Raw genomic sequence first — 24,033 nt, forward strand, 5'->3', positions numbered from 1 at the left:
ACGTGACGTACCTCTTGTCACTGTTAGCACTCAGGATGCTAACGTGCAGTAAACGCAGGCCTGATACCTCTCACACACACACACACACACACACACGTATATACACACACACACACACACATATACACACTAGTATTTGCTCTAAAGCTGAGGTGGATGAGTTTGCTTCTCCTCCGTTCATCCACCCTGCTTCATCCTGCAGTCTTCCTTCCTCCCTCCCTCCTTCTCTCTCTGCACTCTGCCCTCCCTCCCACCGGGCTACAGATGCTGCTGTCATCCCCAAACATTCCTCCATCCATCCATCCATCAATCCGTCCATCCACCCGTCTATATCCATCCCTCCATCCTCCCTCTAAATAAAAGAAGATAATAAATGAAAGAGAGCGCGAGGCAGCAGCACTCACCATGTTTTGCTCCTCTGAGTGTGACAGTGTGTTATCCAGCCTGAAGCCATCGCGTCATGATAGCGTCTTGTTTGCTCCCTCTCCTCCTCTGCTGCCGTGTGTGTGTGTGTGTGTGTGTGTGTGTGTGTGGGAGGAGGGGGGAGGAGGAGGATATCATCGTCACGGCAACACCAGCAGCTTGCAGCAACAGCAGCAGCACCACCACCACCAGACTGAGCTCGGAGGAGGAAGGGAGAGGGAGAGGGAGAGGGAGGAGCCTCCTGGTGCATCATCATCATCATCCACCGATCTGGAGCTGAGAGAGAGGTTAGGAAAGGAGAGAGATGATTGGTTGATCTCTCTCTCTCTTTGTTTATCATAATGTCTCACTCCCCTCCGATGCCACATCAACTCAGTTTGTATTGAGATAATATTGCATCAAAACAAATTGAATATGAAATATTATTTAATCATTTTAATGATTTCATAAAATACAACTGAATTTGAATAATACGGAAAAATGTAACAACATTCAAACCGGAAAAACCCCGACTGTTATTCAATCACATGGTTTCAGTCCCATTAAACGAAACGTACAGACATAATAACTGAAAATGTGTGTGGAAAAAACAATTTAGATAAACTGCTTTATACGTCAAACTAGAAAAAAACTTTGTCAAAACATGAATTAGTTTGTAAATATTGTTTTGTTTTTTATGTTTCAAATAATATTTGGGTTATAACAATGATAGAACTACTAATATTATTATCAATAGTATTATTTTGAATAAATAAATCATGAATCATCTCTGATGTCACATCACCTCAGTGTGTATTGAGATAATATTGCATCAAAACAAATATGTTGAATATGAAATATTATTTAATCATTTTAATGATTTCATAAATATAAGTGAATTTGAATAATACGGAAAAATGTAACAACATTCAAACCGGATTAGTATAAAACACCTGTAGTCATGAAGTCCATAATTAATGTAGTGTATAATGCGGATCTTTAATCAACAGGGTCTAACGGGTTCAACCCTCCGGTCCAGCAGGGGGCGGTGTTGCGTCACAAACCACGTGACCTTCCGCCATGACGGAGTTAAAAGGAGATGAAGCGCGAGCTGAACTCATTTGTTGCCGGAGGAACCAGAGAGTCGGAGGCTAGAAAACACAAACTAACGGTAAATATTGATTTTACGTTCATTTTAGTCGTTAAATGTTAAGTTATACTGATAGTTCATAGTGTTTGAAAACGTGAAATGGCGACGTTTGACGCGGATGATGCGTTTATTTAACGGATGGTCGAGGATTAGTTTCAGCGTTTAGACTCTGTCTGAAGTTTCTCCACGTTGTTTCTCAGGAGTGTCGAGTTTAACGTTTCTAACTCTTAATTTCTCAAATAAATCTCAATCTTACAGCAGAAGTTGGTACAATAGATGGATTTAAACCAAGTGTCTGTGCTAGTTTTGATCTGGAAAGTTGATTTAGCCTAACTCATTACACTGCTGGTGTAACTGAATTGAACTCATTCAGCGTTTGATGGTTAAAAATGGAAAGAAAAAGACTTGGAAAGTAAAAAGTAGTATTCAGTTGTGGTTTCAGCAGCATGTAGCCTAGCAACTGGACACGTGGTGCTCAACTCAGATAACTATGATAATTGGGAACACAGCATAGGCTAATAAATATAAAGGTTGAGAAAATGTTTAGAAAAGTCTAATATTTTACTGTAGTCAGGTTTATTTAATTTCTTTACACATTTAGTCTTTTTTCCCATGTGAGTTTTTAATTTTTTGAAGTTAATTGCAAATCTATCACATCTGTAACAATATCAGTGCTTTATGTAAATGTGAAGTAGCCTACTATTTTTATTTTAATGCGACGAAGGGATTATTGGCTTAAGAAATGCTTAGGCCTAATTATCAAACTGTTTCAGTAGTTGACATAAATGTACTGCGTAGGTTTGTCTGTTGAAGAGTATCAACTATATAGGTGTTTATTTCCATCCTGTCCATAATGAACCCACACTTATTTAAACTTTTCCAGTATTTAAACTCTTACATTATATTAAAGGTAGTTTCTTTTCCCTTTTCTCTATTTTCAGAGGTGTAATGGCACCAAACATTGAGCACCAGCACGTCTACGCTGGAAACCTGCACCATCCTCCAACCAGAAACCATCACCTGCATCCTGGGCAAGGTTAGTGCACTGAACACGCTGTTAACCGACCAAGCAGCTTCCCGCGCTGTGATGACGACTTTTCCTGCCATTCGTAGTTTCCACCAGAGGTCGAAAGACCAAAGATGGCCCAATCCTTCCTTGGATGTCTGAGCGTGGTCTCTTTCTGCAGCAAAAGAACATTAGATACTCACTCAAATGACTGAGCAATAGTATTATTACCATAAGCTTCTGTAATGCTTCTCATTCATTGGCCTTCTTTCTAGAACAGGAAGTAAAGCTTGATTAAGGACAAATGTACTTGTTACAGATGTTGAAAGTTGAAATTGCAGCCTCACCCTGATTGATAAACTGAACAATCACAATTGATTTCCTCAAATTCCTTTATCTAAACATATGAAGTGAGTCAGGTGATGTGTGGGTGACCTCCATGATCTTTTGTTGCACTGAATTAATTTTGCGCAGTTGAATGAATAGTTTGTTCATCCTAACACTGAACATCTGGCTCAACAGGAACCAGTGACCTGCAAGAACAAGATGGATGATGACACGACTCGTACGTCAAGAAGCAGAGAGAGCGGTGGTGGCTTCACCCAACCTGTGGACAGGTGAGACAAGAGCTGCTTTACCTCGGCTTCTAAACTCTCATCGCTGTGATGACGACTTTTCCTGCCATTCGTAGTTTCCACCAGAGGTCGAAAGACCAAAGATGGCCCAATCCTTCCTTGGATGTCTGAGCGATCGACAAAAAGTCCAACTTGTCCTGTAGCATCTCTTTGTCATAACTAACCACCTCTTTCTTGTCTCAGGGTGAACAGCTAAACGTCAAGATGGCTCAACCGAACCCTCAGCGGTGACGATCAACACTTCTGAACCTGGTATGTGTGCATGTTTTTTTTTTTATTGTAAATTTAAAGTCCAGGTCGCTGTGATGACGACTTTTCCTGCCATTCGTAGTTTCCACCAGAGGTTGAAAGACCAAAGATGGCCCAATCCTTCCTTGGATGTCTGAGCGACTGACAAAGTCCAACTTGTCTTGTTATCATCTTTGTCTTTGTCATAACACTAACTCTATCTCCTACTTGCTTTCAGAGTGAATGTCTCGACGTCATCAGTTCCATTGACGATGGCTCAACCGAACGTTCAGCGGTGACGATCAACACTTCTGAACCCGGCATGTATGTTTTTTAAATTTTTATTGTAAAATTTAAAGTCCAGTTCGCTGTGATGACGCCTTTTCCTGCCATTCGTAGTTTCCACCAGAGGTCGAAAGACCAAAGATGGCCCAATCCTTCCTTGGATGTCTGAGCGACTGGTGGAAATGGAAGATTTATTTTTCATCCGTTAACCGGTTTAACTAAACACATCTCAAATCTCTCTCTCTTCAGGCCGACTGTTGGGAACATGTTTGAGGTCCATGTGGGAGTAGGAAACCAGATTCCTTCTGAAGACGTCACACAGGTGAATACATCTGAAACAAACAGAAGGGCAACACGGCTGGGTTAGATTTTAGATGCAAACTGAAGTGGCTAAGTTTGATTTTACTTCTGGAATTAACTTTGTGTTTAATACTCCCAACTGGCCTTAAATCCAGTAAACCTGCCTTGGAATTATTATTAGAGTATAATTTTCCCATTAAAGATGGGATTTCCCAGTAAAGATTAGCAGAATTTAAGGATAATATTCTATTAAAACCTGTTTACTCAGCCATGATGCATTTACCTGGTTTCCGTAATTCGCTGTGATGACGACTTTTCCTGCCATTCGTAGTTTCCACCAGAGGTCGAAAGACCAAAGATGGCCCAATCCTTCCTTGGATGTCTGAGCGAATTTAAAAAGTGAACACATCATCTGTTCTGGGTTGCAGACAGAAAACCAAGGCACTAGTGAGGGTACGACCAATTAAAATGCCTTTATTGGTACATGGCTAATCTATTTAAAAGCGAGTCAACGCGTTTCAGCCAAACTGGCCTTCGTCAGGACAAAAGTGAAAATGTTTGTCAGTCTCAGTTCACAATTAAGTAGGTAATTGCAGACAGCTGCTCAGTGTGAGCAGGTAGGAGGTCACATGACCTGAACAGCAAGACCTGCCAATGACAAGCAGACTCTGTACAAAAAGAAAGAAATAATAAAATCACAGAGTCAATAAATCAGCATTGCACATTACATAATCAATTAAACAAATCAGAAATGCATACAATATAAGTATTGAGCCTAATAAGAGACTGAGGAACCGTCATCAGAGTCAATCTTAAAGGACAACAACACACACCAATAGTCACAAAATACACTCACAGAAAAGGAGAAAAATCGAGTTCTCCATTCAACCCTGGATACTGAGTGGCCTTTAATGTATAAATCCAGAATGACTCTCTTTGCAGGAGTGTTTTGAGTCTATCTCCTCATCATCTGTTCTGTTTGTGTTTTAGCTTCACATCTGATTTCTTATTTCCTGTCTCTTTCAGGGTGGTGGTCTCCAGGCGGCCTGGTCATTCAAAGACCGGATCGTCGGTGGTGGTGATAATTGTCGAGGTATGTATTTTTATTAAGTATATTTGAGTTTGTATGTCCAGTTCGCTGTGATGACGACTTTTCCTGCCATTCGTAGTTTCCACCAGAGGTCGAAAGACCAAAGATGGCCCAATCCTTCCTTGGATGTCTGAGCGAATTCTGATCTAGTTGATCTAGTCCATTCATTATCGTCATGTTGTGTCTGGTTTTTAACTCTTGATTATTTCATCCAACAGGTCGACAAGAAGCGTGCGCTGCACTGCATCCCTGGGAACAAGGAGGGGTTTTCTTTTTTCCCCTACCCACGACTTGATTCCTTTATCCTGCCATATCACTTTTTTTTTTCTTTTCCTGAAGTTGTAAAGTTCAAACTGTTGCAAACCAAACATCATTTTGATGGGAAAAGACAGATGGCAAAGAAGGGATCGCTGATTTCTTTTACTGAATGAAATTGTTTGCTTTGTTTCAACAAATATTGTAATAAATCTTATTGAAATGTATCCTGGCTCATCCATGTTTTTATCCTTGACTCAATTTCTAATTGAATGTGTGTCATTTGCTAAGCAGTCTTGATTATAGTGTTGTGGCAGTGTAACACACCAAACATACTGAGGATGAATGAATCATTGGGATTTTAGTCATAAATCCATGGACTCACTCTGTATTTCTATCAATGATCCAGGTTGTTAGTGGTGTAATGAGAGGAATATTGTCTTGACTTTATTGGACCTTCAATATCTTCAATCATGGCTAGAATATTACATTATCTGAATATAATATTAATCCTTTGTGGCCAGTTGATTATTTTCAAATGGTGAGATGCACCATCACACTGGTTTTATCAACACGATAGCAGTTAAGTTGATAAGTGCTACTTATCGTTAATGTTATGACTTAATCTCACCTCGATAAAAACGTCTTAACTCCACAGTACGTATTATTATGGGGTTGTGGGAAGTGAATTGTCCCTCCTCGTCCTCCGTAGCCTCGTAGCAGCAGCAGCTAAGCAGCAGCTGTCAAAGCGGTGCTAACGGAGCTGCCGCCGGTTCGTCGGCTCGGCTAAGTTAGCTTAGCTTAGCCTAGCTGGCACCGGTAGAAAAAACAAAACAAAGGATGGCGGGCGTGCACCCCCAGGTGAGTGAATGAACACGAGTTATTAACACAGCTCTTAACACTTCTACGTGAATTGTCGCGGTTTATACCTAAAAAAACAGCGTGTAAATGAAGAGAAACGGCTGCTAGCGGCTCCCTAGCTAGTTACCTAGCTGCTCCAGGTCAGCTGCTGTCTGTCTGTCGCTACTCTGCTGTTTTCAACGTGGCAACACAGTCGCGTCATCATCAAACATATGGAACGCGTGGCGGCGTTCGAATTTAGAATTTAGAATTCAGAACGTTGCAGCGGTGGATGGAACGGTTTGTTTTGGTTCTGACCCACATTGGTAGCCTAGTGTGTGTGTGTGTGTGTGTCCACTGAGAGCTGCTGCTGCTGCTATTTCTGTCCCTTGTCCCTGTGTTGTTGTTACAGGACGACCTGCTGAAGATGACTCACAGGGAAAACTGGAAGTGAGTTTCTTCTCTTTTACACACCTGTATTTTTTATTTTACAAATTCTGGAATATGACATTGAACGCAGCACTTTACCTCTGTTCAATTCATCTGTATCCCACCACACCCCCCTCCTCCTCCTCCTCCTCCTCCTCCTCCTGTCTCTATAATATACTGTGTGTGTCTGTGTGTGTGTCTGTTTGCAGGGTGCAGCATGAGCGTCTGCACGTGAAGCACCGCGGACACGAGGCCATGCACGCCGAGATGGTGCTGATCCTCATCGCCACGCTGGTGGTGGCTCAGATCGTCCTGGTGCAGTGGAAGCAGCGGCACCACCGCTCCTACAACGTGGGTGATGCTGCTGGGGACGGAACGGGACATATTTATAACCCTGCACTTCCTCTAAAAACTGTAGTTTGTTCCCCTAAATAACCCCTAAGTGTTAAAGAAGTTCAGTTTCCTTTCATTTACCAACACAAAATCTGTAGAAACACACAGATTAACACTGTGATTTTTGTAGCATTATCACCAGCGTGTGGCACAACTGTATACTCTTTCCTATAGCACCTTTTAAAGACAGTACTTTGACCGTACAAAGAGAGATATGGTCAGAAACAAGTGATTGAGGGAGGACCAAGAATATGAGTAACGACCATACATTACACATTAATGTAAGCCTATGAACATGAGTTTCAAGTAGTGACATGATAAGAGAGATTTTTGATCAATGCCAGAGAAGGAGGAGTTGTAGTTTGTCAGTCTTGTATCACTTCAAATAGACTAAAACTAGGTTAAAACTGCTTTTCACTAACCTAAATCCAGTGCAGTCTAATAAAGTCGTGATAAAATAAAACCCTCAGACCTTCACGAGGTTGTACCATGCAGATTTTGTCATTTAAAGAAGCTGCAGTCCAGACTGACACGTATCTAATGTGTAAGTCAGTAAAGTTTTAAATAAATGTTGAGTGTATTAAACCGGCTGTCTGCTCCACAGCTGGTGACTCTGGTCCAGATGTGGGTGGTTCCTCTGTACTTCACCATCAAACTGTACTGGTGGAGGTTCCTGTCCATGTGGGGGATGTTCTCCGTCGTCACCAGCTACGTCATCTTCAGAGCCACTCGCAAGCCGCTGTCCTGCAGGACGCCCAGGTCAGAACACTACTCTACTGCATCTACTTTTATTAGTTGCTGTCGTCTCCATCAGTCCAGCTTAGGGATGGGAATCGAAAACTTGGATCAATTCTTGGAATCGTGTGCGTGTCTGCTTTAACGATTCCCTTATCGATTCCGTTTGGTTCAGAAACTTGTGCAAAGAAAACACAAACAAACAACACACGCTGTGTTCGGGTCAGAACGAAGCAAACACGGGTGGAGGCAGAAGCCTCAATCTGGGGGTTGAGTGGTGTGACAGCATCGCCTGTTGCACCTACTGTATGGCACGCACACGTGTGTAACCCGGCCGACACTGTGTAGTGTGGACACGTGGGCTGCTCTCACGTCAAGAGTTGATGTCGCTGTTTACTGGATTGTTATTTTTGCAGCCTCTCCCCGCCGCGACCCGCTGGGCCGGTGTGTTCCTGGCTTTAGTTTATCAGCTCCAGGTGTTTTACAGTTGTTCTACCTGGAGCCGATGTACACAGCGCCCACAAAGACCCGTTATTCTACCAGACTGAACGATTCATTCAAATTCAATTTAATTTATTTAAAAGGGACAATGTACAGATGATGATGTTACGTTAAAACCGATCTTCATTATAAATGAGGGTGCTTAGTGTTTATATCCACATGTCACAGTTTGTTCTCACAAAATAAAGTTAGTGGCGTGTCTGCGTGGAGCGGAGCTGCTGACAGATGCAGCTGACAGTGACGTTTCCTCATCACTAACCTGTGAGCCACCCTCCGGTCCTTCCTCCCTCACGTCGTGAGGACAGGACAACGTCTCCTGAACAGGCTACATGTCTATTCTTTGTGTTTTTCTCTCTTCGCCTCGTTTCAGGTTTTGCTCGTAGCCACGTGAAACGGTAGCTACGCCCTGTGTCTTTTCTCTCGTTCGCTCGCTCACTCCGCATAAAAACGAACGTTATGAAAACAATAACTAGTGAGAAGATACAGATGCATAAAAACCATGTAATGGAAACATTGTTAAATTCCTCCTGTGAGCACAGCTGCCCCACAGCCACAGTGGTCTAGTGTTAACCTGTCCAGGCAGGTCGGTCCTGTCTACTTTTTTAATGTTAGAGCCATTAATGCAGTGTTTTCAACCTCGGGGTTGGGACCCCATGTGGGGTCGCCTGGAATTCAAATGGGATCGCCTTAAATGTCTAGTAATTGATAATTTAAAAAAATGTATTAAATAAACTAATTAGGTATTTTTCTTTTCTTTTCTTTTCTTTTCTAACACCACAGACAATCTTTGTTTGTGATGTCAAAATGGGGTCATGAGCCCAGAAAGGCTGGGAACCACTGCATTAATGCAAACAAATTTCTCTTTTATTCCCTCGTATGTGTATTGTGTTATTTGAACTAAGATGAAGTGTGATGATGATGATTTAAATTGACATGCCCGAAATAAACAAATTGATTGATTGATTGATTCCCTCACCCAATGAGAATCGATAAGGAATCGAATCGATAAGCAATATCGATCATTGAATCGGAATCGCTAAATTCTTATCAATTCCCATCCCTCGTCCAGCTGGTGCTGGTTTGTTGCATTGTTGTGTTGAAGTTGATGTTGGTTCTTGTTGTCGTCTCTCAGGATGGTTTACAAGTGGTTCCTGTTGATCTACAAGCTAAGCTACGCCGTGGGCGTCCTGGGCTACCTGGCCATCATGTTCACCATGTTCGGCTTCAACGTCTTCTTCAGGTCGGTTGCTGCTGCTGAGACACACACACAAACACACACACTCAATGGGCCAAAAGGTCGTTTGATGGGTCGAAACCTGCAGTAAAACGTGCTTTAAATTGAAGTACACTGCAAAAACTCAAAATCTTACCAAGAATATTTGTCTTATTTCTAGTAAAAATGTCATTTCTAGTCAAAATAAATCTAATTACATTGAAATAAGACTCCTCACATGAAAAGTAACTTGTTTTTAAACACTTTTTACTTCTTTCAAGCATGTTTTCACTTGAAATGAGGAGAACATTTTGATAGTGGAGCAAGTTTTTCTTCCTTATTACAAGTACAAAAAAACCTGCTTTTACTGGCAGATTTTTCTACTTATTTCAAGTGAAAATTATCTAAAAACAAGTTAATTTTTAGGTGATGAGTCTTATTTTAAGTGGAAAGAGTTTAGTTTTGACTAGAAATGAGACATTTTGACAAGAAATAAGACAAATATTCTTAGTAAGATTTTGAGTTTGTGTACGTGGTCACAACACTGTGATGTCAGCGCCTTCACAGCAGTTTGGAAAGCTTTCTCCAGATGCTGGATGTGTAAACATGTACAGTGCATTCATAATCTATAGTTACTAAGACACGACTGTCTTTTTGTGTGTGTGTGTGTAGGATCAAGGCGGAGGACTCCATGGACGTAGGTGTGATCATGCTGTTTTACGGCCTTTACTACGGCGTCATGGGCAGAGACTTCGCTGAGATCTGTTCCGACTACATGGCTTCTACGATCGGGGTAAAACTCTCGACTCCTCAACGTTTACGTGCAAAGATATGAACGAATAAGAAGCGTCAAAATGTGTTTTTAGTGTTTTTACACACTACATCCAAATTTACAGCACCCGAAATGATGGGAATTGTAGTGAAAGTATGACAAAGATGAATCGTAATGGGAATGTCTAGTGTGACGTCATGAATCACTTCCGTGTCCAACCCCCTGTAATGTGCAGAGGGACGAGGTCACAGCTGTTTCCTTCGTCCCCACAGTGACTCCCGACACTTAAACCTGAGCTGCTTCTCTACTGAAAAACTCTGACAAGTCAAACTTTAGGATGTTAGAGGAATAATTAATCTGTCTAACCATCTATGACACCTGAAACGGTAAACACAGCTGATCGATCGAAACAATCACAGAGTGAATTCACTTTCAGTCATTGAAAACAGCTGCTTCTTGAATGTAACTCGGTCAAAGTCAGACGTAACCTCAAGATTTTATGCAGTTCTGTTAGGTCATACAAAATGTAGCCTACATGCTGACAAAGTCATAGGACAAAGTTAGACATCAGACTTGTATGTGCTCGGAGAAAATCGCTTTGTTACTTTCGTCCGTTACGTTCATCTTCTCTCTCTCTCTCTTTTTTTTTTTTTTACAGTAAAAAAAACACACATTTATGCTATATAATGCATTAAATTCATATACATGAATATATATGTTTATTTATTCATAAATGGTGTTTTTGACCCGGCTCTGCCTGTTGTTTCTGTGCTGAATATCCTGCGATTGGACACGGAAGTGATGTTTTAGAATGTGATGACGTAGCCACTAGCCATTCCCATAGCACTTCACAGATATTTGCACTGACTGTATTGAATAAAGACACTGGGGTCCTTGTGTGTGTGTGTGTTTCCAGTACTACAACAAAGGGGGGATGCCCAGCAGGAGTCTGACCAACGACATCTGTGCCGTGTGTGGTCAGAGGATCCTGGTGGACGTGGAGGAGGAGGGATTCATAGAAGACACCTACCAGCTGTCCTGTGGACACATGTATCCTCAGCTGTGTCTCTATACTGTATATGTATATATTTTAAATGATTTTCAGTGTTTCTGCCTTAACTCCGCCTCCTCATTCAGATTCCACGAGTTCTGCATCCGTGGCTGGTGCATTGTGGGTAAGAAGCAGACATGTCCGTACTGCAACGAGAAGGTTGACTTGAAGAGGATGATGAACAACCCGTATCCTTCCATCGTCCATCGTAGAGTTTATTCTCTAAATATAAAGTTGATTTCAGGTGTTAAAGGGATAGTTCAAAATTTTTAGTCAAATTGGCCCATTGCCATAACCCCTATAGTCATAGCAGTAGGTTCGTTACCTTTAATTGTCGGTGCAAGCTATTTTTAGAACGGCGGAGCAGAGCCGTGAGCTGCTCAGAGCTACGCTACGGAGGCTCATTATGGGATTTTTCTTGGTTTCCCTCATCATCAAACTCATCAAATACACAATCCAACAACTCCACAACGCTCTGGTGGACAAGTTGTGAGCTGCACATTCACCACGCTATGAGATAATAACACAACGTTACCACACAGAGTTGTTTTAGAGGGAAATTCATGCAAAACCACTGATGCACGTTGCCTTCAGGGACAGTTTTTCATCAACAGTCTCTGTATTTCCCTGTAAAACAACTCTGTGTGGTAACGTTGTGTTATTATCTCATAGCGTGGTGAATGTGCAGCTCACAACTTGTCCACCAGAGCGTTGTGGAGTTGTTGGATTGTGTATTTGATGAGTTTGATGAGGGAAACCAAGAAATCCCATAATGAGCCTCCTCCGTAGCGTAGCTCTGAGCAGCTCACGGCTCTGCTCCGCCGTTCTAAAAATAGCTTGCACCGACAATTAAAGGTAACGAACCTACTGCTATGACTATAGGGATAATGGCAATGTGCCACTTTGCCATAATGTTGAACTATCCCTTTTAAACACAACAAAAATCAACCATAATGTGCAACCTGTTTAATCTTTTACCACAGTGCGTTACCGTTAAAACGGTCCGTGTCTTCTGGAATCGCTCCTTAACTCCTCCACCTGTCGCCAGCTGGGAAAAGACACACGTCCTCTACGGGCAGCTGCTCGACTGGCTCAGATACCTCGTTGCCTGGCAACCCATCATCATCGGTATCGTCCATGGAATTAACTTCTCACTTGGCCTCGAATAGATAGATCGGCCTCGAGGAGCGACGACGACGACGACTCCGCTGTAGGAAGGTCTGGACGTCGAGAGTCGAGTGTGAGAGAGACGTTAACGTTTGGCAGCAAAGTGTCAAAGTCAGCGGAGGAGGAGGAAGAGGAAGAGGAACTGACTGTAGCTGCTGCTGCTGCTGTCGTCTTATGTTTCGTCGGTGCTTCAGTTCTTGGACCGAGCGCTTGCAAAAAAAAAAAAGAAAAGAAAAGGAAAGTTTGGTTTGGTGCAGGGCGATCTCGGCCGGTCTTTGGGAATACCGTGATCCCAAAGCTGCTGCCAACTAAACTGGAACAGAAATATTGAAGCACAGGTCGAGTATTTCATCTTTTTTCCAAACGGAAGAAAGACGTGTCCAGTTTGTTGAAACACTGTCTCTTGCATGTCGACCATTGCTTTATTTTGTATTGTCATAAAAATGTTTTGGGTTTTTTAATTTTTTTTGTATTATTATTTTTATTCTTTTCCCGAGCACTGCTCACTGCTGGTCTGGTCTGTCGACACCACTAACAAGTTTCTAAGTCCAACTATTTGTTTTACAAGACTTGATCTACATTTTTGAAACAGCCACAGCTCTTTGCACTTTGATTACGACTCTGTCCGGGAGTTGGTGGTACACACACACACACACACACACACACACAAACACACACACACACACACACACACACACACACACACACACACACACACACACACACACACACACACACACACAAAACCTGTTTACATGTCGAGTTTGTTTGTTTGTTACGTATAGGTTTTTATTTGGGATGTCTGTTTTATAATCTTAATTTGTATGAAGCTAAAGTTGACAGTCAGTGGTTGACTTTTAAGAACCGCCGGCCTGCTAATATACTTGTTGATGATTGTCACTCTCAACTGTCTGGTCAATGCAAAAATGCATTCTGGGATACCGTGCTGTATCCCTCAGTGTTAACGTTAGCTTGGTAATAATAATGGCCTACTTAAAGCAGAAGTAAGCGATCCGGCCGTTTTGGCTAATGCTGCGTTCCAGGCAGGCTTTTGAAACCGTAAATTACAGCTTCAAGTCACAACTTACGACTTTGTAGCGTTCCAGGCAACCCACTCGTGTTTCTCCGACCTGTTGCCTGTGAAAGTCACTATAACGGCCACTCGTAACTTCTGACCCGTGAACTCGTACCAGATCGAACTGGTACGACTTCACAGGTCGGAAAAACACGAGTTACGAGTTGCCTTGAACGCACCATAACGTCTTGTCAGCCGATGGAGTTAGCAGCCCCCGCCCTCGTCATGGATCTATTGGCCCTCGTCCCTACGTCACCACATTCAGGCGCATCCCTTGGCTGCACACACAGAGAGGACCGCCCCTTCATGCCGTTCTCTCTCCTCATTGGATAAAAACTGTAGGATACAAGGAAAGTTTTCTCTGAGCCGAAGAGAAACTGAGTGACTGAGAGACCCGTGTTTCGGTCCAAACACTCTATGTAAGTGATTGCTGTCGGAAGATATAACTATTTAAGACTTATATTAACACAGAAATATCGCTTACTTCTGCTTTAATCATTCATTAATTAGGTATTATACAGTTCACACTCCATAAAGTAAAGCAGGTGAAGTACGTTGTGGCAGGTCTGAGTGAACTCTTGCATGTTCTCCATAACGACAGTAGCCATCCTCCAAACTGTCAGTTATTGTTTTTTTTTTGTTCTTTTGTTTTCTTTATCAGATCCATGAAATGTTCTCCCATTCATCAGGAGGAAATCTTTCTTTTGCCAAATCAAGTAGATGTTGCTTTCTTATCAAGACTGCTGCTATTAACTTTATACTGAATAAATCTAACTACAAATGGAAAAAAATCTCTGCCTGTCTTTCTGTGTGTCACCTTTAACCCTCTGGTCCGCTGAATTATGATGCCAGTGGGGAAAAAATGTTTGGAGTGTTTTTATGTCTCAAAATAGACTAAATAAACATAATCTAAAGACATTTTTTTTAATTATTTATTTTTGGAAGTTTTTGCGGTTCATCATATACTGTTACTGGCCAGTGGTGTTAGAAACACCACTGGCCTCATCCGAATTCTCATTCTCATCTTCCTCATCATCATCATAATAGCCTGGTGTTTACTTTACTGCATCCAAAATCACATTTATTAAGGATAAAAAACAAAATTATAATGAATTATATGTTTTTGAACATTATATTTACACCTAAACACACACTACCATAGTCTCATAATGCAATATTGATTCCATAATGGTCCACTGTCGCCTCAAGGCAACATTGCAATTTTCTATACGTTGTTGCTTTGGGGCAACAGGTGCATTTTAACAAGTTTCCATTATTTAATAAGTAAATAAATTGCATGGAACTATTAAAAATGCAACTTTATTAATCTATTAGTGTAAATATTTTTTTCTCCAGATGAAGAAGGGCCAGGAAGTTACTGTATGTTTTCAGACTGTTTTAGTGGAGCAAAATGGCAAACCTGTTTCCTTTGAAAAAGTCTGCAAAAAAGGGTTTCAGAATGGCTTCTTGAAAGTCATGTGATAAATTAAAGCATTCTCTAAGGTCTCCTCTCTTTTAAAAAAAAAGTATTACAGCATTACATGGGATGAATTGTGGAGATGTTACAGGCCAAACAGTGGTATGTCACCTGAGGGCAACATGGGACCATAGAGGGTTAAGGTTGTCAGTTGGTGCCTTGGTGGTTCAGCGTAGCCTTTACTTGAACCCAACAACATCGCTGATTATGAACAAGCTGTAGCCTCAGGGTAATCTCTGGTCACGGTGGTGGAGTAAGTGTCTTATCACACAGCAATGCATCAACTTTGCATGGTCACATCTCGAACACTCTACCAGCAAAGCAGAACAGCACTGTCCTGTCTATCTTCATCTTTGCACCCACTCAGGCGTAATAGTTTATTTGAACCACCACACATGAGTGAGAAAGTGGCTTGTTGTCACTCAATTGTTATTAGTTGGTAAATTGTTGTCAACACAACTGCATATTATTCTACAGTAGCAATGGAATAACTCATTTGGTAATTGTTTATATTCACTCAATGGAGTTAAATCCCCCCTCTATGAGCATTATACTGTCCTTTTAAATCTATTTCAGATTAAATGTATCAGTTTCAATCAGTCAATCAGTTTGGACAGTGAACCACAGGGGATCCTAACATTTCAGCTCTGAGTGACACCTATATTATTAGGTGCAGCAGCTAATGGAGATGTTAATCTTAATCAAATCAAATCAAATTTTCCCCATAAGAAATCGCTGAACGCTTTGCCGGACATGACCAGACATGACCAAGTAAATAGAATGTTCTAGTACTAGTTAGTTTTCCTGCTGCGTTCAAGACAACTCGGGACAAACGAGCTCCGCATTGTAAAAAAAAAAAGAAAAAAAGAATTGAACGGCGTCAAACAGGTCCGGGATAACTCAAAATAATAATAATAATAATAATTTTGCTTTTGCTTCTAAAATAAACATGAATTGCAGCTGCATTTATTTTTAGTGTTCAGCCAACTGCAACAATATACCAAACTTCTTTCGTGCACCCATATTCTTTCTCCTCGATAACTTATTTATTTATTTTTAATAGCATTGAAAATACAAACTGTCAGTGACAACAACAACAACAACAACAACAACAAAAACAGCAATACACATGAAAAACAGGCACGGTGTAGAGTGCAAACATAACAGTAAGGGAATCATGAAACAAAAAAGTAAATAATAAATAAATCAATTAGTATTTCCCAGGCATACATGTTAGACAAAAACAGAGCAGCAAAAGATAAGTTAAATTTAAATATAGCTTAGAAGAGAAGGAAACGAGAAATATTTAGACTTAACTTTTTTGCATACTTTTTTTTGTCTTTTTAAGGGATGAAAAGAATAACTTAAACTTGTTAATGAAACAAGAAAAGGAAGGTTTAGAGTTCCTCCGTTTTGCACAATGGATATAAATTACCCAAGATTATAATAACATTAATAGTGTCAGAAACAGCCATGGTTAGATCCTCGATATAAGTTTCCGGGCTGGAGTTCCGACTTCCGAGTTGTCCTGAAGGCAGCGCTGGCATCGCCCCTCCCCTTTTTCACGGCGGGTACTTCGAATCCCCCTCACTCACTCGGCAGCTCTGGACCGCAGAGGATCGACCAGAAGAGCGGACTTTAAACCACTAACTACTACTACCACTACTACAACAACAATGACAACCAACTAACAGGTAAAGACACTCTTAATTTAAGTCATGAAAGATTACACCGTTATTTCTAACCTAGTTTAAGTAGTTAATCGAGCTGAGAATGGGTCATGTTGACATGGTCAAAATGGCTGATGTTACTTCTGCTTTTATGTAGGTAAGTTAGGCTAAGCTAATAATTGAGGTTAGGTTTGTGTAAGCTTGTTGATCGTTAGCAGCTAGATGACACAAACAGCCCTGGGCCATTGAAATGAAGGAATACGCTTTTTATGTTTATTTTACTGTCTGTCACTTTTCTCCACTGCTGGAGTTCCTGGTAAGGAGAGAGGTTTTTTTTTTTTTTTTTTTTTTAAAGCCTCAGTGTTTAGTATTGGGGTTAAACCGTGACATCCAGCGTTCAGATTCTAGATTGCAGCGCTCACTCACTCACCCCTCCCGTCCAAGTGTGTCCGTCTGCGGCCTGCAAGAGAGAGGCGTGTAGGGGGCGTGTCGTGTAGTGCCGTTACTACACTGGAAAAGAGAGTAAGGACAGCATTGGTCCAATGGAAGCGCCTCCTGGTGGAGGAATATGGGTTTTGCAAAAGCGCCCAAGAACTGACATCGCTGCATTGTTGGTGAATGAGCAAGTGTGGTGTTTTCAATAATTTAAGGACATTTATAGATCACCCACCTTAATAGCATCATTGAGGATCCTTTACAGATAAACATTAACACATAGGCGAGTAAAAAACAAAAACAACAAAAAAAAAACAGTTGTCTACACATTAATGTTTCAATCTACATTTTGTAATAAACAAAGTATAATTTGATATGACCAAGACACCTAAAAACAAAAACACGGCTGTTTTCATCAATTTACAAGCAAGTGGGCAACACACATACATTGGAGTAAATGGGTTTTCTGGGCGCTTTTGCAACACCCATATCCTGCCACTCGGGCGCAAAATGCTTACCACGGTAGTCAATGGTGGTGTCGTTACTCTCTTATTCCAGTGCTTGAGCCGTTACTAACAAGACACGCACACCGTTCTTAAAGGGATAGACACAGTCGGCAAGGAAGGAAACGTCACTTCCGGTTAGGGCCGTGGGGGAAAACAAACCGTTTTCCCCATACACACTCATGCAAAAAGGCGGCATTTTAAACCTTTGTCAAACGCTTGTTCGCCGTCCTGTCTTAGTTTTAATCACATGTATATGCTGACAAAGAACTATATATTAGAAAACTCATCACGATCTGGGTCGATTGCTGTCCGTACATCTTAAAATATAAAGTTTTCACAGCCATAGCCTACACCGAGTCAGCAGGGTCGGCAACCTTCACTTCCGGTCAGAGCGTTACACGTTTGGAGAAGATGAGCGAAGTTCCGATATAAAAGTTCAGGTTGTGGTTTTTGAATTTATTTGCGGTGCAAAATAATACACAATAACTCAGGCAGTGTCTACGAGTGTCTAGAGCCGGCCGGCGGCGACTAAGAGAGCGTCAGAGCCGTGGGGGAAGACAAATATGACTGACTGTGAAATACCTAATATTTTTAAATGTACGGACAACAATCGACCCAGATCGTGATGAGTTTCTAAAAATATAGCTCTCTGTCAGCATATACATGTGATTAAAACTTAGACAGGACGGCGAAAAAGCCTTTGACAAAGGTTTAAAATGCCGCGTTTTTGCATGAGTGTGTATGGGGGACACGGTTTGTTTTCCCCCACGGCCCTAACCGGAAGTGACGTTTCCTTGCTTGCCGACTGTGTCTATATGAGCTACTAGTAGCTACTAATACAGTTTGAGCATGTTCCACCTGCACAAAAGTCAACGTTTTTGTCTACGCATTCTTTGCCCTATAATATAATGTAGTGCACAAATTTTATTATTATTATTATTTATATTTTTTAAGTGGAAAAAGATTGTTGAATGAATATTAAAGTAGCAAAGTAGCCTACAAAAGCTGGCATTATAGCAGACTTCCACTCGTACCTTCAGTCATATTTCACAGGAAAATGTTACACAGGGGGACTTACAGTATGCGCCAGTTACGCAGTGCGGTCACATGAAGGAAGATCAGAGGACAAACATACTGGGACATAGATACGTTATGCATCACCTGTAACAACTGCACTGCTAAAAAAAACAACCAAACAAACAAAAAAGGACGTGGGTCGCGCTGTGCTCTCCAGCCGGTTCAGCTGCAGCTCCACCGCTGTCAGAGCAGCCTCTGCTGTCCCTCTCTCTTCAGCCTGGTGTTTGGCTGAACTTTGTATAAGAACAGTACAACATTGTAAGACGTACCTGCTAATGCTGCTTAAGCATGTCATTTTAACAACATAAAATTTTGCTTCTGTAACATTAGGTCAACATGCTTTCCAAAAGGCCAAGGACAGAGGATGTCAGGTCCTCTTTTGAGAAGAAAGGGGTAAGTAGTAGTTTGGCTAACAATATTCTGTAATTACAACTTATTATTTATTTATTATATTATTATTGTGTTGTGATTGCACTTTAAACCTGTCCACACTATAATGTCCTGGATATACACCATGTATGCAGCAGCCTGAATGTGAGACAATTTTTTCATTGGGACTAATAAGCTCATCTTGAATCTTGAATCTTTGATCTATCTGTCTGACAAAGAAAAAGGGGAGGACATTTAAACTAGCAAACAAGGCAAGGCAATTTTATTTGTATGGTCTGTTTTTACAAACAGTTTGTCTCAAAAGGCTTTACATGGCATCACAACAACATCCTCTGCCCTTAGACCCTCACATTGACTGAGGAAAAACTCCATGGAAACCCTTTTAACAGGGAAAACCAGGAGAAACCTCAGGGTGAGCAACAGAGGAGGTATCCCTCACCCAGGACGGACAGACGTGCAATAGATGTTGTTAGACAAGAAAACAGTTTATAGTTTATAACAGATTAGATTTAGATTAGATCAACTTTATTGTCCCCAAAAGGGGAAATTTGTCTTGGGCAAAAGTGCACTGTGTAGCAACAATACACTATAAAACACAATAACACAGAATGTGGGAAACATGGAATTGTTAACAAAAGCTGATGGAGGCAGTTTCTGGTGGGAGGGAAGGCAGGGAGAGCCGGTCAGCTCGATGGGAGGACTGGGTGGCAGACTGGTCCATGGGAAGGGAGGGGAGGCCGGTCTAACGGCAGGGGAAAGGGGGGAAGCGGGCGATGCAGGCGGCGGCTGGTGCAGAGAGATGGAGCTCCTGTGGATCTGCGGAAACACAGAGAGAGTGCGAGACACCAAGGTCAAACTACAAAGTACAACAGAGAATGATAAGTTCAAAATGTAGTTAGAGTGTCTGCCTCTTTGACCCATGGAGAGAGCTGGTTCCACAGTAAAGGAGCCCGGTAACTGAAGGCTCTACCTCCCAGTCTGTTTTTAGAGATACTGGGAGTCACTAACAGACCTGCGTTCTGGGAGCGGAGTGCTCTGGTAGGACAGTAAGGAATGATTAGTTCTTTCAGATAGGTTGGAGCTTTATCATTAAGAGCCTTATAAGTCAGCAGAAGGATTTTGAAGTCTATTCTAAATCCAACAGGAAGCCAGTGGAGAGAAGCTAAGGTGGGAGTCAAAACCCTTGCTGCGGCATTCTGGACCAGCTGGAGACTCTTTAGAGAGTTTTTCGGACATCCTGACAGGAGAGAGTTGCAGTAGTCTAGCCTAGAAGTGATAAATGCATGCACTAGTTTCTCAGCATCACTCTGGGAGAGGATATTCCTAATCTTAGTGATACTGCGCAGATGGAAGAAGGCGGTCCTAGTCACATGTTTTATGTGGGAGCTGAAAGAAAGGTCTTGGTCAAAAAGGACTCCAAGGTTCCTCGCAGTTTTACTCGAGGATAGGGTGATGCCATCTAGAGTAGCGATCCGATTAGAGACTGTGTCCCTTAGGTGTGGTCCAAACACACAAAGAAGGACAGAAAGACGAGAAGAACCATTGGTATGAGACAATCGGGAATGTTTAGCCATTTCTGAACTGTGCACATGACCACTTCCTGGTCATTGCTTTAGCATGTCATATTAACAACATCACATTTTGTTTTCGTAATATTAGGTCAAAATGCCTTCCAAAAGGCCAACGTTTGTGGATATCAACTCCTATTTTCAAAAGAAAAGGGTAAGTAACAGTTTGGCAAATAAGGATGTTCTGTAATTAAAACTTGACAGATATGTATTATTGTATTGTGATTGCATTTTAAACCTGTCTACACAATAATGTCGTGTCTATGCACCATGCATGTAGCAGTCTGCATGTCTGAGACCAATTTCCTACAGGACTAATGAATCCATCTTGAATCTTTGATCTCTTCTCTTCTTGTGTATCCTGAATGTTGGTTACAGTAAAGCCCCCTCTTCCAAATGTGGGTGTTGTTTCTGTGCAGAATTTGCCACAACATACCCAGTTGATTTGTGTATGTATCTTGTTTTTAGGAGGATCCTGAAAGACCACTAGGTGGAGCTACTGCCTCACAGGTGAGCTCCCTGACTCTGTGTGATGGGATGTTTTAAAAAAAAATATATGACGCAGTCCAACACACACTGTGACCTCAGTTATGAGCTAAAAAAGAGTTTTGCCTGGAAAAATTGAGGAGAAAATAGTTGACAGTGCTTATTATTAGTAAGACGTCACAAACAAAATATTATAACAATCTGCTCTTAAAACCATTTTGCCACAAGTCCATACTTTGATCATTTCATGAATGAGGTACATGCTTTTACATTGACAGTAAATGTTTCTCTTATTGTACAGACTTTTACAGGCTGTCAAGGCAAAGTGAAGGAGGAGAAAGGCTACGTTGTAAGTTGACCACAATGTACATCATGCACAGAATAGGCTTTATTTTCACAAGAAAGGTGCCATCTGATGTTCACTTTGTCACTGTTCTTCAGGGTGGACATTCGCATCGCTTCACACTGAAATTCAATCGCTCTGACCGTAAAGAATACACTGTTGACTGCCATCAACCTTGCACAGTGCTGGAGGCGATAAAATCAACTGAAATGTACAAGGAGAAGATTAAATGTGCTGATGAAAACATTATAATTCAGATGGGTAAAGAGGATAAGGTGTCTATCATTGCGACACATTTTCCTTGTACTTGTCTCAGTGATGATGTTTGTCTGATCCTATCATGTAAACCAGAAAAGTTCAAAGACATACAAGACCAAGAAAACAAAATGATACATCCAAGAGAGGCTTATGCAGTCTTCTTCATTGATAAGGAGGGAGGTGTGCACACCAAATCTAAGGAGCTTTTTCGAAGCAGTGCTGTCAAACAGTACAAGACTCTCTGTGTTTATGGAGAGAAGGGCATGACAATTGCAAAAGCTCTGAAAAGAGACGGCCGCTTTATTGATGACCTCGGCAAATTCACTTTGTCTGACAATGAGAATCCAAATGTTCGTACTGTCTGTACACAGTGGGTTGACAACCTAGATCTGAAGTCATTCAAGATCTGTCTTCCACGGAACAAGAGAAAAAGTGATGAGAAACAGCAGGAAAGCAAAGATGCATCAAAAAATCTAGAGAGCAGACAGAAGACAAAGTCAGTCATGGATGTAGTGAAGCAGAGTGGAATCACTGTCGAAAAAGCAGTCAAAAGAAGTCAAGAGTCAAGCATTGACAACACTAAAGAGATTTATGAGAGACTGCGCGATCAGTTTCCACATCTGAAAACATGGATGGAGGAAAGATTCCCTGGTGATTCTTTTGAAGAAGAACTCACCCTGAGGAAGGAAAATTTTGGAAAGATCCAACAATCCTTTAGTGAAGTTCACAGAATCAGGAATCTGTTGAAACTTGGTGAGTCAGTTTGTAAAGTTGTTGTTGAGGGTGTTTGTCAGGGAACTGGCTTTGTGCTGTTTGGTAACTTCATCCTAACAAACAAACATTTATTTGACAAGCACTTGGATGGAGAAAAGTGTCAGGTGGATGTAAACGTGTGGGCTCTATTTAATTATGATGACCCAGAGCCTCACACAAACTACAACCAGTTCAGCTGTAAGAAAACATTCATTGACTTCAATGCTGAACTGGATTATGCCATACTGGAGCTTGACCCTGAGGGTGAGAACCCCAAACAAAGAGGAAAGTCAAAGAAAATCAAGGTCCCACCAGGACTCTTGAAGAACCTTGGTCCAGTGCCTCGGGATGGTGAAGCCTGTATCATTGGTCACCCAGAGTCAGGCGTGAAAAAAATGGATCCTACATGTGTCATTGAGAAAAGGATGAGGGGACAGGCTGTCAGTGATAAATTACATCCATACAAAGCCAGTGCCTTGATCATGTATGTAATCACTGACATGCTCAAAACTCGAGGCATTGAACACATCATGATGGGTGGAGCTGCTGTAGATAAAATAGTGACCTATGACACTTTCATGTATCACGGCTCTTCTGGTTCCCCAGTGTTTGATGCCCTTGGCCGAGTTTTTGGTTTGCACACCTATGGATTTACCTATGAGTTTCGAAACAAAAAAGGTCATGTTATAGAGTATGCCTATCCTCTGCTCACTATTTTTAGAACATTTGTGAGAAATCTGAAGGAAACAGGAAACGAGAAGCTGTTCAGTAGAGTTGAGGAGGAAGCAAAGGAAAATGGGTACCTGAAAGAGGTAATGGAAGCTGAGCGAGCAGATGCTGAGGAGCCAATGGAAACAGATGGGGTATAAATTAGAAGCTTTTCCAGGATGTTACAAGTACATATCTGGCTGTATACTATTTTAGATCATAAAGTTTTCTGGAACATCGTCTTTATTGATCAGACCGACATCAGCTCTGGGCAGACAGGAAGAACAAAGATGGTAAAAACAAACAAACTCCAGGATCATTTTGACTTAAATAACCAATATCTGGAACTTTTACTTCTGGAAAAACTTTTTTTTATTAACTGATTTTTGTTTCTGTTTCTTTTAGTTTTTTAGATAACATTTTAATATCTAAGTCATAAAACAATTTCAAGTGCTTTTTGTTTGTTTTGTTTTATGTGTTGTCTCCTTGCCTTTTTGGGAAAAATACAGCTCTGTCATTTATTTCAATGAAACGTCTGTATACACTGTCAGTTTAACTCTGTTTAGAAAAACGGGTGATTTTAAAATGCTGTTAAGGTTGATCTTCTCATCATGTCACTATACTATATTCCCCACTTTCTCGTGCAACTTAAGCAGACTAGCTTATAACATGCTAACCAAAATCTGTAACTTGGAATTGATGTGGACCTGAAGGAAACAAGAGTCTCAAATTAGGACCAGACAAAGGGGTGTGGGAAGCCTGCCTGGGCCTTTTCCTCCTTTACTGAATCACACCTGAGGCCAGGACTTGTATTGTGTTTTCTGTTTTATTTGTT

At 41.3% G+C, this 24,033-nt stretch overlaps 2 protein-coding genes and 1 long non-coding RNA gene across 5 annotated transcripts in view; all 3 read left to right on the plus strand.

The window, feature by feature from the left end:
- The first annotated feature begins 1,534 nt into the window (after nt 1-1,534).
- LOC311001625 lies at nt 1,535-5,319 on the plus strand. Of its 2 annotated transcripts, XR_014596186.1 has the most exons (6): nt 1,535-1,573; nt 2,494-2,588; nt 3,081-3,175; nt 3,377-3,445; nt 3,956-4,028; nt 5,033-5,319. It is a non-coding gene; the product is annotated as an uncharacterized lncRNA (long non-coding RNA). The 2 variants fall into 2 exon arrangements; XR_014596187.1 differs by lacking the exons at nt 3,956-4,028; nt 5,033-5,319 and adding an exon at nt 3,660-3,917 and having other exon boundaries at nt 3,081-3,167; nt 3,386-3,445.
- A 744-nt stretch (nt 5,320-6,063) lies between these two features.
- LOC311001345 (RING finger protein 175-like) overlaps nt 6,064-24,033 on the plus strand; it is a 100,421-nt gene continuing 82,451 nt past the window's right edge. The window contains exons 1-9 of one of the 2 annotated variants that reach the window (XM_083992412.1): nt 6,064-6,212; nt 6,604-6,641; nt 6,830-6,971; nt 7,618-7,772; nt 9,382-9,489; nt 10,135-10,255; nt 11,151-11,284; nt 11,372-11,473; nt 12,334-13,124. In XM_083992412.1, coding sequence (XP_083848538.1) covers nt 6,192-6,212; nt 6,604-6,641; nt 6,830-6,971; nt 7,618-7,772; nt 9,382-9,489; nt 10,135-10,255; nt 11,151-11,284; nt 11,372-11,473; nt 12,334-12,454 — 942 coding nt within the window. In that variant the 5' untranslated portion in view covers nt 6,064-6,191 and the 3' untranslated portion in view covers nt 12,455-13,124. Of the gene's footprint in view, nt 6,213-6,603; nt 6,642-6,829; nt 6,972-7,617; nt 7,773-9,381; nt 9,490-10,134; nt 10,256-11,150; nt 11,285-11,371; nt 11,474-12,333; nt 13,125-24,033 lie in introns of those variants that run through there. The other variant, XM_083992413.1, reaches the window with a different exon arrangement.
- LOC311001460 (serine protease FAM111A-like) lies at nt 20,748-23,359 on the plus strand (the record flags this gene model as incomplete). The annotated part of the gene is made up of 2 exons (XM_083992549.1): nt 20,748-20,804; nt 21,578-23,359. 2 exons carry the CDS (start codon nt 20,748-20,750, stop codon nt 23,357-23,359), a joined length of 1,839 nt encoding a protein of 612 aa, XP_083848675.1.

Source organism: Trachurus trachurus (assembly GCF_905171665.1).
Source record: "Trachurus trachurus genome assembly, chromosome: 18".
Lineage (NCBI taxonomy): Eukaryota > Metazoa > Chordata > Actinopteri > Carangiformes > Carangidae > Trachurus > Trachurus trachurus.